The sequence below is a fragment of the Hylobates moloch genome, unplaced genomic scaffold (genome assembly GCF_009828535.3).
Source record: "Hylobates moloch isolate HMO894 unplaced genomic scaffold, HMol_V3 SCAFFOLD_10, whole genome shotgun sequence".
Taxonomy (NCBI): domain Eukaryota; kingdom Metazoa; phylum Chordata; class Mammalia; order Primates; family Hylobatidae; genus Hylobates; species Hylobates moloch.
The window spans coordinates 64,760,684-64,773,562 of record NW_026652285.1 but is presented as its reverse complement, the minus strand read 5'-3'; the positions used below and the strand labels follow the sequence as shown (position 1 = coordinate 64,773,562).

General features: G+C 40.4%; 1 protein-coding gene across 1 annotated transcript in view; it reads right to left on the bottom strand.

The window, feature by feature from the left end:
• The window catches only part of CENPP (centromere protein P), a 294,971-nt gene that overhangs the window by 266,986 nt on the left and 15,106 nt on the right, over positions 1–12,879 (bottom strand). The window contains exon 4 of the mRNA XM_032164530.2: positions 8,320–8,408. Within this exon, the coding sequence (XP_032020421.1) occupies positions 8,320–8,408 (89 nt within the window). The remainder of the gene's footprint in view (positions 1–8,319; positions 8,409–12,879) is intronic.

Below are 12,879 nucleotides of genomic sequence, written 5' to 3'. Positions count from 1 at the left end.
AACAAACTGAAAGGACATCCACACCAAAAACCCATCTGTACATCACCATCATCAAAGACCAAAAGTAGATAAAACCACAAAGATGGGGAAAAAACAGAGCAGAAAAACTGGAAACTCTAAAAAGCAGAGCACCTCTCCTCCTCCAAAGGAACGCAGTTCCTCACCAGCAACGGAACAAAGCTGGACGGAGAATGACTTTGACGAGTTGAGAGAAGAAGGCTTCAGACGATCAAACTACTCTGAGCTACAGGAGGAAATTCAAAACAATGGCAAAGAAGTTAAAAACTTTGAAAAAAAAATTAGACGAATGGATAACTAGAATAACCAATGCAGAGAAGGGCTTAAAGGAGCTGATGGAGCTGAAAGCCAAGTTTCGAGAACTATGCGAAGATTGCAGAAGCCTCAGTAGCCGACGCGATCAACTGGAAGAAACGGTATCAGTGATGGAAGATGAAATGAATGAAATGAAGCGACAAGGGAAGTTTAGAGAAAAAAGAATAAAAAGAAATGAACAAAGGCTCCAAGAAATATGGGACTATGTGAAAAGACCAAACCTACGTCTGATTGGTGTACCTGAAAGTGACGGGGAGAATGGAACCAAGTTGGAAAACACTCTGCAAGATATTATCAAGGAGAACTTCCCCAATCTAGCGAGGCAGGCAAACATTCAGATTCAGGAAATACAGAGAACGCCACAAAGATACTCCCCGAGAAGAGCAACTCCAAGACACATAATTGTCAGATTCACCAAAGTTGAAATGAGGGAAAAAATGTTAAAGGCGGCCAGAGAGAAAGGTCGGGTTACCCACAAAGGGAAGCCCATCAGACTAACAGCTGATCTCTCGGCAGAAACTCTACAAGCCAGAAGAGAGCGGAGGCCGATATTCAACATTCTTAAAGAAAAGAATTTTCAACCCAGAATTTCATATCCAGCCAAACTAAGCTTCATAAGTGAAGGAGAAATAAAATACTTTACAGACAAGCAAATGCTGAGTGATTTTGTCACCACCAGGCCTACCCTAAAAGAGCTCCTGAAGGAAGCACTAAACATGGAAAGGAACAACTGGTACCAGCCACTGCAAAAACATGCCAAATTGTAAAGACCATCGAGGCTAGGAAGAAACTATAGCAACTAACGAGCAAAATAACCAACTAACATCATAATGACAGGATCAAATTCACACATAACAATATTACCTTTAAATGGAAATGGGCTAAATGCTCCAATTAAAAGACACAGACTGGTAAATTGGATAAGGAGTCAAGACCCATCAGTGTGCTGTATTCAGGAAACCCATCTCATGTGCAGAGACACACACAGACTCAAAATAAACGGATGGAGGAAGATCTATCAAGCAAATGGAAAACAAGAAAAGGCAGGGGTTGCAATCCTAGTCTCTGATAAAATAGACTTTAAACCAACAAAGATCAAAAGAGACAAAGGCGGCCATTACATAATGGTAAAGGGATCAATTCAACAAGAAGAGCTAACTATCCTAAATATATATGCACCCAACACAGGAGCGCCCAGATTCATAAACCAAGTCCTGAGTGACCTACAAAGGGACTTAAACTCCCACACAATAATAATGGGAGATTTTAACACCCCACTGTCAACATTAGACAGATCAACGAGACAGAAAGTTAACAAGGATATCCAGGAATTGAACTCAACTCTGCACAAAGTAGACCTAATAGACATCTACAGAACTCTCCACCCCAAATCAACAGAATATACATTCTTTTCAGCACCACACCACACCTATTCCAAAATTGACCACACAGTTGGAAGTAAAGCTCTCCTCAGCAAATGTAAAAGAACAGAAATTATAACAAACTGTCTCTCAGACCACAGTGCAATCAAACTAGAACTCAGGATTAAGAAACTCACTCAAAACCGCTCAACTACATGGAAACTGAACAAACTGCTCCTGAATGACTACTAGGTACGTAATGAAATGAAGGCAGAAATAAAGATGTTCTTTGAAACCAACAAGAACAAAGACACAACATATCAGAATCTCTGGGACACATTCAAAGCAGTGTGTGGAGGGAAATTTATAGCACGAAATGCCCACAAGAGAAAGCAGGAAAGATCCAAAATTGACACCCTAACATCACAATTAAAAGAACTAGAAAAGCAAGAGCAAACACATTCAAAAGCTAGCAGAAGGCTAGAAATAACTAAAATCAGAGCAGAACTGAAGGAAATAGAGACACAAAAAACCCTTCAAAAAAATTCATGAATCCAGTAGCTGGTTTTATGAAAAGATCAACAAAATTGATAGACCGCTAGCAAGACTAATAAAGAAGAAAAGAGAGAAGAATCAAATAGATGCAATAAAAAATGAAAAAGGGGATATCACCACTGATCCCACAGAAATACAATCTACCATCAGAGAATACTACAAACACCTCTACGCAAATAAACTAGAAAATCTAGAAGAAATGGATAAATTCCTGGACACATACACCCTCCCCAGACTAAACCAGGAAGAGGTTGAATCTCTGAATAGGCCAATAACAAGCTCTGAAATTGTGGCAATAATCAATAGCTTACCAACCAAAACGAGTCCAGGACCAGATGGATTCACAGCTGAATTCTACCAGAGGTACAAGGAGGAACTAGTACCATTCCTTCTGAAACTATTCCAATCAATAGAAAAAGAGGGAATCCTCCCTAACTCATTTTATGAGGCCAGCATCATCCTGATACCAAAGCCTGGCAGAGACACAACCAAAAAAGAGAATTTTAGACCAATATCCTTGATGAACATTGATGCAAAAATCCTCAATAAAATACTGGCAAACTGAATCCAGCAGCATATCAAAAAGCTTATCCACCATGATCAAGTGGGCTTCATCCCTGGGATGCAAGGCTGGTTCAACATACGCAAATCAATAAATGTAATCCAGCATATAAACAGAACCAAAGACAAAAACCACATGATTATCTCAATAGATGCAGAAAAGGCCTTTGACAAAATTCAACAACCCTTCATGCTAAAAACTCTCAATAAATTAGGTGTTGATGGGATGTATCTCAAAACAGTAAGAGCTATCTATGACAAACCCACAGCCAATATCATACTGAATGGGCAAAAACTGGAAGCATTCCCTTTGAAAACTGGCACAAGACAGGGATGCCCTCTCTCACCACTCCTATTCAACATAGTGTTGGAAATTCTGGCCAGGGCAATCAGGCAGGAGAAGGAAATAAAGGGTATTCAATTAGGAAAAGAGGAAGTCAAATTGTCCCTGTTTGCAGACTGTATATCTAGAAAACCCCACTGTCTCAGCCCAAAATCTCCTTAAGCTGATAAGCAACTTCAGCAAAGTCTCAGGATACAAAATCAATGTGCAAAAATCACAAGCATTCTTATACACCAATAACAGACAAACAGAGAGCCAAATCATGAGTGAACTCCCATTCACAATTGCTTCAAAAAGAATAAAATACCTAGGAATCCAACTTACAAGGGTAGTGAAGGACCCCTTCAAGGAGAACTACAAACCACTGCTCAATGAAATAAAAGAGGATACAAACAAATGGAAGAACATTCCATGCTCATGGGTTGGAAGAATCAATATCGTGAAAATGGCCATACTGCCCAAGGTAATTTATAGATTCAATGCCATCCCCATCAAGCTACCAATGACTTTCTTCACAGAATTGGAAAAAACTACTTTAAAGTTCACATGGAACCAAAAAAGAGCCCACATCGCCAAGTCAATCCTAAGCCAAAAGAACAAAGCTGGAGGCATCACGCTACCTGACTTCAAACTACACTACAAGGCTACAGTAACCAAAACAGCATGGTACTGGTACCAAAACAGAGACATAGATCAATGGAACAGAACAGAGCCCTCAGAAGTAATGCCACATATCTACAACTATCTAATCTTTGACAAACCTGACAAAAACAAGAAATGGGGAAATGATTTCCTATTTAATAAATGGTGCTGGGAAAACTGGCTAGCCATATGTAGAAAGCTGAAACTGGATCCCTTCCTTACACCTTATACAAAAATTAATTCAAGATGGATTAAAGACTTACATGTTAGACCTAAAACCATAAAAACCCTAGAAGAAAACCAGGCAATACCATTCAGGACATAGGCATGCGCAAGGACTTCATGTCTTAAACACCAAAAGCAATGGCAACAAAAGCGAAAATTGACAAATGGGATCTAATTAAACTAAAGAGCTTCTGCACAGCAAAAGAAACTACCATCAGAGTGAACAGGCAACCTACAAAATGGGAGAAAATTTTTGCAACCTACTCATCTGACAAAGGGCTAATATCCAGAATCTACAATGAACTCAAACAAATTTACAAGAAAAAACAAACAACCCCATCAAAAAGTGGGCGAAGGACATGAACAGACACTTCTCAAAAGAAGACATTTATGCAGCCAAAAAACACATGAAAAAATGCTCATCATCACTGGCCATCAGAGAAATGCAAATCAAAACCACAACGAGATATCATCTCACACCAGTTAGAATGGCCATCATTAAAAAGTCAGGAAACAACAGGTGCTGGAGAGGATGTGGAGAAATAGGAACACTTTTACACTGTTGGTGGGACTGTAAACTAGTTCAACCATTGTGGAAGTCAGTGTGGCGATTCCTCAGGGATCTAGAACTAGAAATACCATTTGACCCAGCCATCCCATTACTGGGTATATACCCAAAGGACTATAAATCATGCTGCTATAAAGACACATGCACACATATGTTTATTGCGGCACTATTCACAATAGCAAAGACTTGGAACCAACCCAAATGTCCAACAACGATAGACTGGATTAAGAAAATGTGGCACCTATACACCATGGAATACTATGCAGCCATAAAAAATGATGAGTTCATGTCCTTTGTAGGGACATGGATGAAACTGGAAACCATCATTCTCAGTAAACTATCACAAGGACAAAAAACCAAACACCGCATGTTCTCACTCAAAGGTGGGAATTGAACAATGAGAACTCATGGACACAGGAAGGGGAACATCACACTCTGGGGACTGTTGTGGGGTGGGGGGAGGGGGGAGGGACAGCATTAGGAGATATACCTAATGCTAAATGACGAGTTAATGGGTGCAGCAAACCAACATGGCACATGGATACATATGTAACAAACCTGCACATTGTGCACATGTACCCTAAAACCTAAAGTATAGTAATAAAAAAAAAAAAGAAAAAATGAAGATAGATATACAAAAACATGTTTTGCCAGCCAGGCACGGTGGCTCATGCTTGTAATCCTGGTACTTTGGGAGGCCGTGGTGGGTGGATCATTTGAGGTCAGGAGTTCAAGACCAGCCTGGCCAACGTGGTGAATCCCTGTCTCTACCAAAAATGAAAAAAAAAAAAAAGAAGGAAAATTAGCTGGACATGGTGGCTGGATGCCTGTAATCCCAGCTACTTGGGAAGCTAAGGCAGGAGAATTGCTTGAACTTGGGAGGCGGAGGTTGCAGTGAGCCAGGATCATGCCATTCCACTCTAGCGTGGATGACCGAGTAAGACTCCGTCTCAAAAAACAAAACAAAACAAGTTTTGTCTTATTTTTAATTGCTTTAAAAAATAATTGACAGTCTAAGGCAAAAATAGTAACAACTCCCTGAGACACTTGGAACATGTAAAAGTGTATGACAATTGTTTGAAAATAATAATACAATGGTTGAGGGAATATAAAAGGAAAGTATACTGTTGTTCTTATAGTACATGTGAAATGCTTACTATTTAAAGTGAAGGTAGACTGTGATAAGGGAAGATCAAGGTAGAAGCAAGAGTCAATAAAATAATGACTAAAAATTTTTCAAAACCTGAAGATACCAATCCTGGCCGGGCGCGGTGGCTCACGCTTGTAATCCCAGCACTTTGGGAGGCCGAGGTGGGCTGATCACGAGGTCAGGAAATCGAGACCATGGTGAAACCCCGTCTCTACTAAAAAATACAAAAAATTAGCCGGGCGTGGTGGCGGGTGCCTGTAGTCCCAGCTACTCGGAGAGGCTGAGGCAGGAGAATGGCGTGAACCCGGGAGGCGGAGCTTGCAGTGAGCCGAGATTACTCCACTGCACTCCAGCCTGGGCAACAGAGTGAGACTCCGTCTCAAAAAAAAAAAGATACCAATCCTGTCTGAAGAACTACAGATCTATAATGAAAAACTAAAAATAAATTCGTAGTTAGGCATATAGCATTTAAATTGCGTAACAGCAGAGATAAAGAAGAAAGAAACTCCAAAAAGAGAAGTAACTTACACAAGGTAATTGAATCTGGACTAAAATCCAGGTCCTCTCACCTGTGTTCAGCACCCTTTCTAAAATACCAGTCACTCTCCACAAAATGGGAACCCAGTCTAAAAAACTGCCCAAAAAGCTGAGATTAAATATTTATTAAGTAACTATAATATGCTCATTATTACAGCAAGAGAGATAGCTCACTACTCTTCCTTTTGTAATTTCCAAATAGCAGATGCTACTTCCAAACCATGGTCTGAAGAAAAGGAAATATGTGATCTCTGCCATGACACAACACATTCTTGGTATTCTCCCTACCTCTCAAACAGTTCCTTTTCTAATTCCTTTGCAGGATCCTTCCCTTCTATTCAGCCAGTATATTTTAGAATTCCTCAAGGCTCAGTTCTAGGGCCTTTTCTAGTTCCACTCTATATTCCTTCATAGGCAATCTCATTCCTGCTCAAGGCTTTAATTCCTACCCAATAGAAGATAATTCCAGTGTTCTATATCTCCCACCCCCACCTCTTCTGTGCTGCCTCTTTCTCATTTTTATTTTGGTGTTTTCAAAGGCACTCAAGTCCCATATGTCCAAAATAAAGTCATAATCTCATCTGACAATTGTCCTCTTCCAACCTTCCCTTAGCAGCAGAAGGGACCACCATAATCAAAGAGTTATCCCCTGTGAATCACCTCTAATCCCTTTTACTCAAGCAATCCCATGCCCACTCATTTTTGCTTCCTAATTATCTCCCAAATCCATCTAGCTAAGTACCATCATTTCAGCCCAAACTATAAACTTCTCTTGCCTGAACTGTTTTAAAAGACTAGTCGGCCGGGCGCGGTGGCTCACGCCTGTAATCCCAGCACTTTGGGAGGCCGAGGCAGGCGGATCACGAGGTCAGGAGATCGAGACCATCCTGGCTAACACAGTGAAACCCCGTCTCTACTAAAAATACAAAAAATTAGCCGGGCGAGATGGCGGGCGCCTGTAGCCCCAGCTACTCGGGAGGCTGAGGCAGGAGAATGGCGTGAACCCCGGGGGGCGGAGCCTGCAGTGAGCCGAGATCGCGCCACTGCACTCCAGCCTGGGTGAAAGAGCGAGACTCCGTCTCAAAAAAAAAAAATTAAAAAAATAAATAAATAAATAAAAGACTAGTCATTGACTCGCTTGTATCAATGATTGCACCCCTTCATTCCATTTCCCCATAGCATCCAGAATAATTCTTTCTAGGATGCCACACTTTTGCTTTCCTCAGGCCCTGCTCAAAACTTTTCAATAGTTTCACTTGGTCCTGGGACTGTAATAAAACTCTTTATACCAAATTCCCAGTAGTATGGACCTTACTTAATTTCCTAACCTCATCTTACACCATTCTCCTAGGCTCTTGCCTCCACCTGTCACTGTGGCCCTGTGTCAATTACTCACAAACACCATGCTCCCTGCTGGCAAAGTGCTCAGCAAAGTTATTCCCTCTTTGTTAGTTCACACCTACTCATTTTTCAGATGTCAGCTCAAGTTTCAGGAAATGATTTCATGTTCTCTCTGCTAGTCAAATTCCTGATAAACACTTTGGGAGGCTAAAGCAGGAGGACTGCTTGAGCCTAGGAGTTTGAGACCAGCCTGGGCAATATAGTGAGACCTCATCTCTAATTTAAAAACAAAATACAAAAATAATAAAAAACAAAAATTCTTGATATATATTTCAACAGCACTATGTAACTCTCCTTTGTAGCGTTTAATATAGCCATAATTTTATATTTACTTCTGCCATTATTTGATTAATATCTGACTTCTCCACTAGACTGTCAATTCCATGAGGACTGAGGATTGTATCTTTTTTTGGCTCACATTTTAATTTTAATACCCAGCACATAGTGAATGTGCAATAAATATAAACTAAATGAAAGAATGATAGATATAGAGAATATGGGCTTAAATATAAGCCACAACAGTGGTGTTATACTTTCAGAGAAGGCCTATTTACTTACTAAGAAGAGGAAAAGGTAAACTTAAAACTGTAAACTGTAAATTTACTTTTTTTCTCTAAAAAAGTAAGTTTGTAAAATAGCTTACCTAGACACAAATTCACTTAATTCTGAGCATCCTGTGGGCTCCATTATTATGTTGAGGTCAGTAACAGCAGAAGATAATCTCTCCTTATTCTAAAATAAAGATAAAAATTTCTGTATCAAAGCACGGTAAACTTCAAAAAGACAAAAATACTTTTGAAATATGCAAAATGAAATGCCACCAAATAAAAGGAAAGAGTAATCAAGACAAAAACAAAACAAAAACAAAAAAGGAAGTTCAATCTCACTAATAATAACTGTAAATTAAAACAATAAGATGCTTTTTTTTTTTTTTTTGGAGATGGAGTCTTGCTCTGTCGCCAGGCTGGAGTGCAGCGGCGCGATCTCAGCTCACTGCAACCTCCGCCTCCTGGATTCAAGCGATTCTTCTGCCTCAGCCTCCCCAAAGCGGGGGAGCTAGGACTACAGGTGCCCGCCACCACGCCCGGCTAATTTTTGTATTTTTAGTAGAGACGGGGTTTCACCACGTCGGCCAGGATGGTCTCAATCTCTTTGTTGTTTGTTTTTTGTTTTTGTTTTGAGACGGAGTCTCGCTCTGTCACCCAGGCTGGAGTGTGGTGGCGCGATCTCGGCTCACTGCAAACTCCGCCTCTCGGGTTCACAACATTCTCCCGCCTCAGTCTCCCGAGTAGCTGGGACTACAGGCGCCCGCCACCACGCCTGGTTACTTTTTTTGTATTTTTTAGTAGAGACAGGGTTTCACCGTGTTAGCCAGAATGGTCTCGATCTCCTGACCTTGTGATCCACCCGCCTCAGCCTCCCAAAGTGCTGGGATTACAGGCGTGAGCCACCGTGCCGGGCTGTCTCAATCTCTTGACCTCGTGATCCCCCCGTCTCTGCCTCCTGAAGTGCTGGGATTACAGGCAGGAGCCACCGCGCCTGGCCGATAAGATGCCATTTTTTACCTATAAAATGAGCAAAGACTGGCCGGGCGCGGTGGCTCACGCCTGTAATCCCAGCACTTTCAGAGGCAGAGGTGGGCGAATCACCTGAGGTCAGGAGTTGGAGACCATCCTGACCAACGTGGTGAAACCCTGTCTCTACTAAAAATACAAAAAATTAGCTAGGCGTCGTGGCGGGCGCCTGTAATCCCAGCTACTCGGGAGGCTGAGGCAGGAGAATCGCTTGAGCCTGGAAGGCAGAGGTTGCAGTGAGCCGAGATCGTGCTACTGCACTCCAGCCTGCGCAACAGAGTGAGACAGTCTCAAAAAGAGTAACAATAATAATAATAATAATAATAAATAATAAACTCGTGAAACAAAGCTTGGATTCCAAATAAATTATATCTTTAAAAAAAGTATTGAACTGTACACTTTAAACTGGTAAGTGATATGGTATGTGAATTATATCTCAATAGAACTGTTACCAGAAAAAAAAGGAAAGAAAGGAAAATGAAAGCAAAAATCTCAGGAACACATCTGATCTCTTGGTCAGGTATGTGTAGATACATGTTAGATTTCAGCTTTTTCACCCCTTACGATAGGCAAAAAAAATTTTTTGTTGGGTTACAGAATCCTGTTTAACAACTCAAAAGCTGACTTCAAAATATTGTTTTTCCATCTCTCCCCTGCTTGTGGTACTGCTAACTAGGTCAATTCTCCCCAGCTGGTAAATAAGGGAAGAGACCTTATAAACAATCTGACCTCAAAGCCCCTACATGAGTCTCAGCACCACATTCCTTTCTACTATGGTCCACTTAAGCCCACAGTTCTCATTCTCCTCTACAACTGAAGGATTATGGGTAGAGATCTTTAGGAAAAAGGTGCCATTAAGTTGGTCCTTTTTTTTTCTTTTGTTTTTTTTTTTCTGAGACAGGGTTTTGCTCTATTGCCCAGGCTGGAATGCAGTGGTTCAATCACAGTTCTTTGTGACCTTGAATTTGTGGGCTCAAGCAATCCTCCTGTCTCAGCCTCCCAAGTGGCTAGGACTATATACGTAAGCAACCAAGCCTGGCTAATTTTTTTTTAGAGACAGGGTCTCGCTATGTTGCCCAGGCTGGCCTTTAATTCCTGGGCTCAAGCTATCCTCCTGCCTTGGCTTCCCTCAGTGCTGGGATTATAGGCGTGAGCCAATGTGGCCAGCCTAACTTTGTAAAACTTCTAAACCTCTCATGAAGCACCCTGTATTGGATTTCAGTGTTTAGAATCAAATGTCATTAATATCAAACAGATTTTCTTTGGAGCCTATGATAATGGAATTGTATTCTCTTTCATTTAAAAAAATTGCTTATTTTTTGAATAATTTTGTTCATTTCATTGGGACAGAAGCTATGGAAACATACTTAACCTGCCACTTTCCCCACAAACTCCTACCAATCTAATTGACTACATTGCTTGGATTATGGAAGGCTGATAAATGTTAATTCTGATGGCCTTACAACTCTTCACAAATGTAGTACTAAGAACACCAGAAAGTAAATCTGGCCAACAGAGCCCTATGTCCCAACCATCTTGGACAGCAATAGCTGCACCAACATAAGTAATCATTCAAACTCTCTGGATCCATTTACTTATAAAATAATAGGGTTGACCTAGACAAACTATAAGTCATCACTTTGTTCTAACATTCTATTAACATGATTTCAGGTCATGTTTAGTTCAAATATTATATTAATATAACTTTATTACAACAATATTCTGTAAATTGAGGGTTTTACTATTTAGATTACTTTTTAATTTTTGGATAGCTAAACCTCTCCCTCTAGTGGAAATTTTATTTTTAAAAAATGTTTTAGAACACACGAAGTTGCTGTGTCATTTCTTTTTCTATCAGTCTTCACAGTAAAAATGTAAAAATGTGCTCAGTACGTAAAATGGTAAAACTATTTTAGAAGGCAATTTGCCACTATCAATCAGAATTTATAAGTCTCCTTTGACCCAGCAATTCTACTAGATATGTTTCTAAAGGCATACATACACAAGTTGGTATAGAATATGCTAGAATTTACCATTAAATAATAAAAATTTCGAAAACTTTTCATCAAGTTATTTTATCAGAATTGTAAGCAATAAAGAGAAATGAGATAGTCCTTTGTTTTTCCCTCCCCATGTAAGAACTCTTGGTGCCTCTCACACAGCTGATTCCAAAAACCCTGTTGAGTCCACAGCTGTCTGTAATTTCTTCCAACACCTTGTTTACCAGTCCTGGTCTTCAAGAAGAATCATAAAATCTAAAAGGCTCAGAGAGAACTGAGAGTTCTTAACACAGCCAGGGAGAACACACTCTTTCTGTAGCACTTTGTTAGTAAAACCAATCAGTCCCAAAACACATACATACTTTAAAACTTAAACAATGACAACTCACGTCTCTTTAGAGACTCAGCAATTACTAGGTTCTATGTCTTTCAAAGAAGATATCAACAGTTCCTCTCCTTAGATTTTTTTTTCCCTCTGCATCCCCTAAAGCATATAGGACAGAAACTGCTAGTAGTCCCCTCTATTTATGCTTTTTTCTTGCCCCAGTTTTTCACTGGCCATATGGCCAAGCATAAGGAAGACTAAATTCCCGGCATCCTTTGCATGAACTTGTTGGCCAATAGAATATAAGTGAAAATGATGAGTGTACAACTTCCAGAAAGTGTCTTTTAAAAGAATAGGTGAGCCTTTCTTTGCCCAACTTCTTCCTGATACATGGAATGCTAATATGATCATTGCGCCATGACTTGAAGCCATGTGTGGCCGATGGTAGAACCTGATTATGATAAAACCACCATATTAGCCCTTGAAAACTTACAAGTTTACTTAAGTAATAGTGAAATTACTCTATTATACCTTTATTTTTAAGTACCTTAAAAATACTTTTTTTAAAGTTTTACCTTTATTTTTAAGTTTTCTGTCAGGCCCAGCTCAACTGATTCTAATTCATTCAGCATGTGAGCTAACAGTATAATGTCAGGCCATTACCAAGTGGTCACAAAATTTTCAATCATGCTTTCATGGCAAGAGGATGAGAATATTGGCTTGAAATACTGTTGAGTTCTGGGTCAGTGCCAACACTGTCTGTTAGGAGGCAGAGTGTGGCCAGAGCAGAAGGGGCTGCAGGACCTAAGTGGAAGGACATCCACTGTCTGGCTTCTGTCCTGTCTGTGCTGCCCTGGGGTGGCTGCCCAGGCCCAGCAGGCCAAACCATGCGGTAGTTCATGCTAGGAATGACTCTGGTCAGGCAGCAGTCATTCTTCAGGAGCATATCGCATTATCAGAAATGTCTTCTACACCATGACCTCATCCTTATCTGACTCAGGAAGGCATCAAATTACTATTTGATACTTTCCATCAGAGGTTTAAGGTGACTGAAGTATGCAACTTAAATAAAGTGAAGATATTGTAGTCTATGTTAGATATTATAGCCTATGTTATGTCTCAGGCCATAGCCCCACTAAGGAGCATACCAATCAATCTTAGGGTACAGCCCATCCTGGAAGGTACAACTCCACTAAGAAGCTCATTCACCTCAATGTCAGAGGATAATCTTTCCCTTTTCACTTGGATTTGTGGACAAGCCTCTCAAGGACAAGACTAATTCTGCCCACAACGGAGCTTCTCTC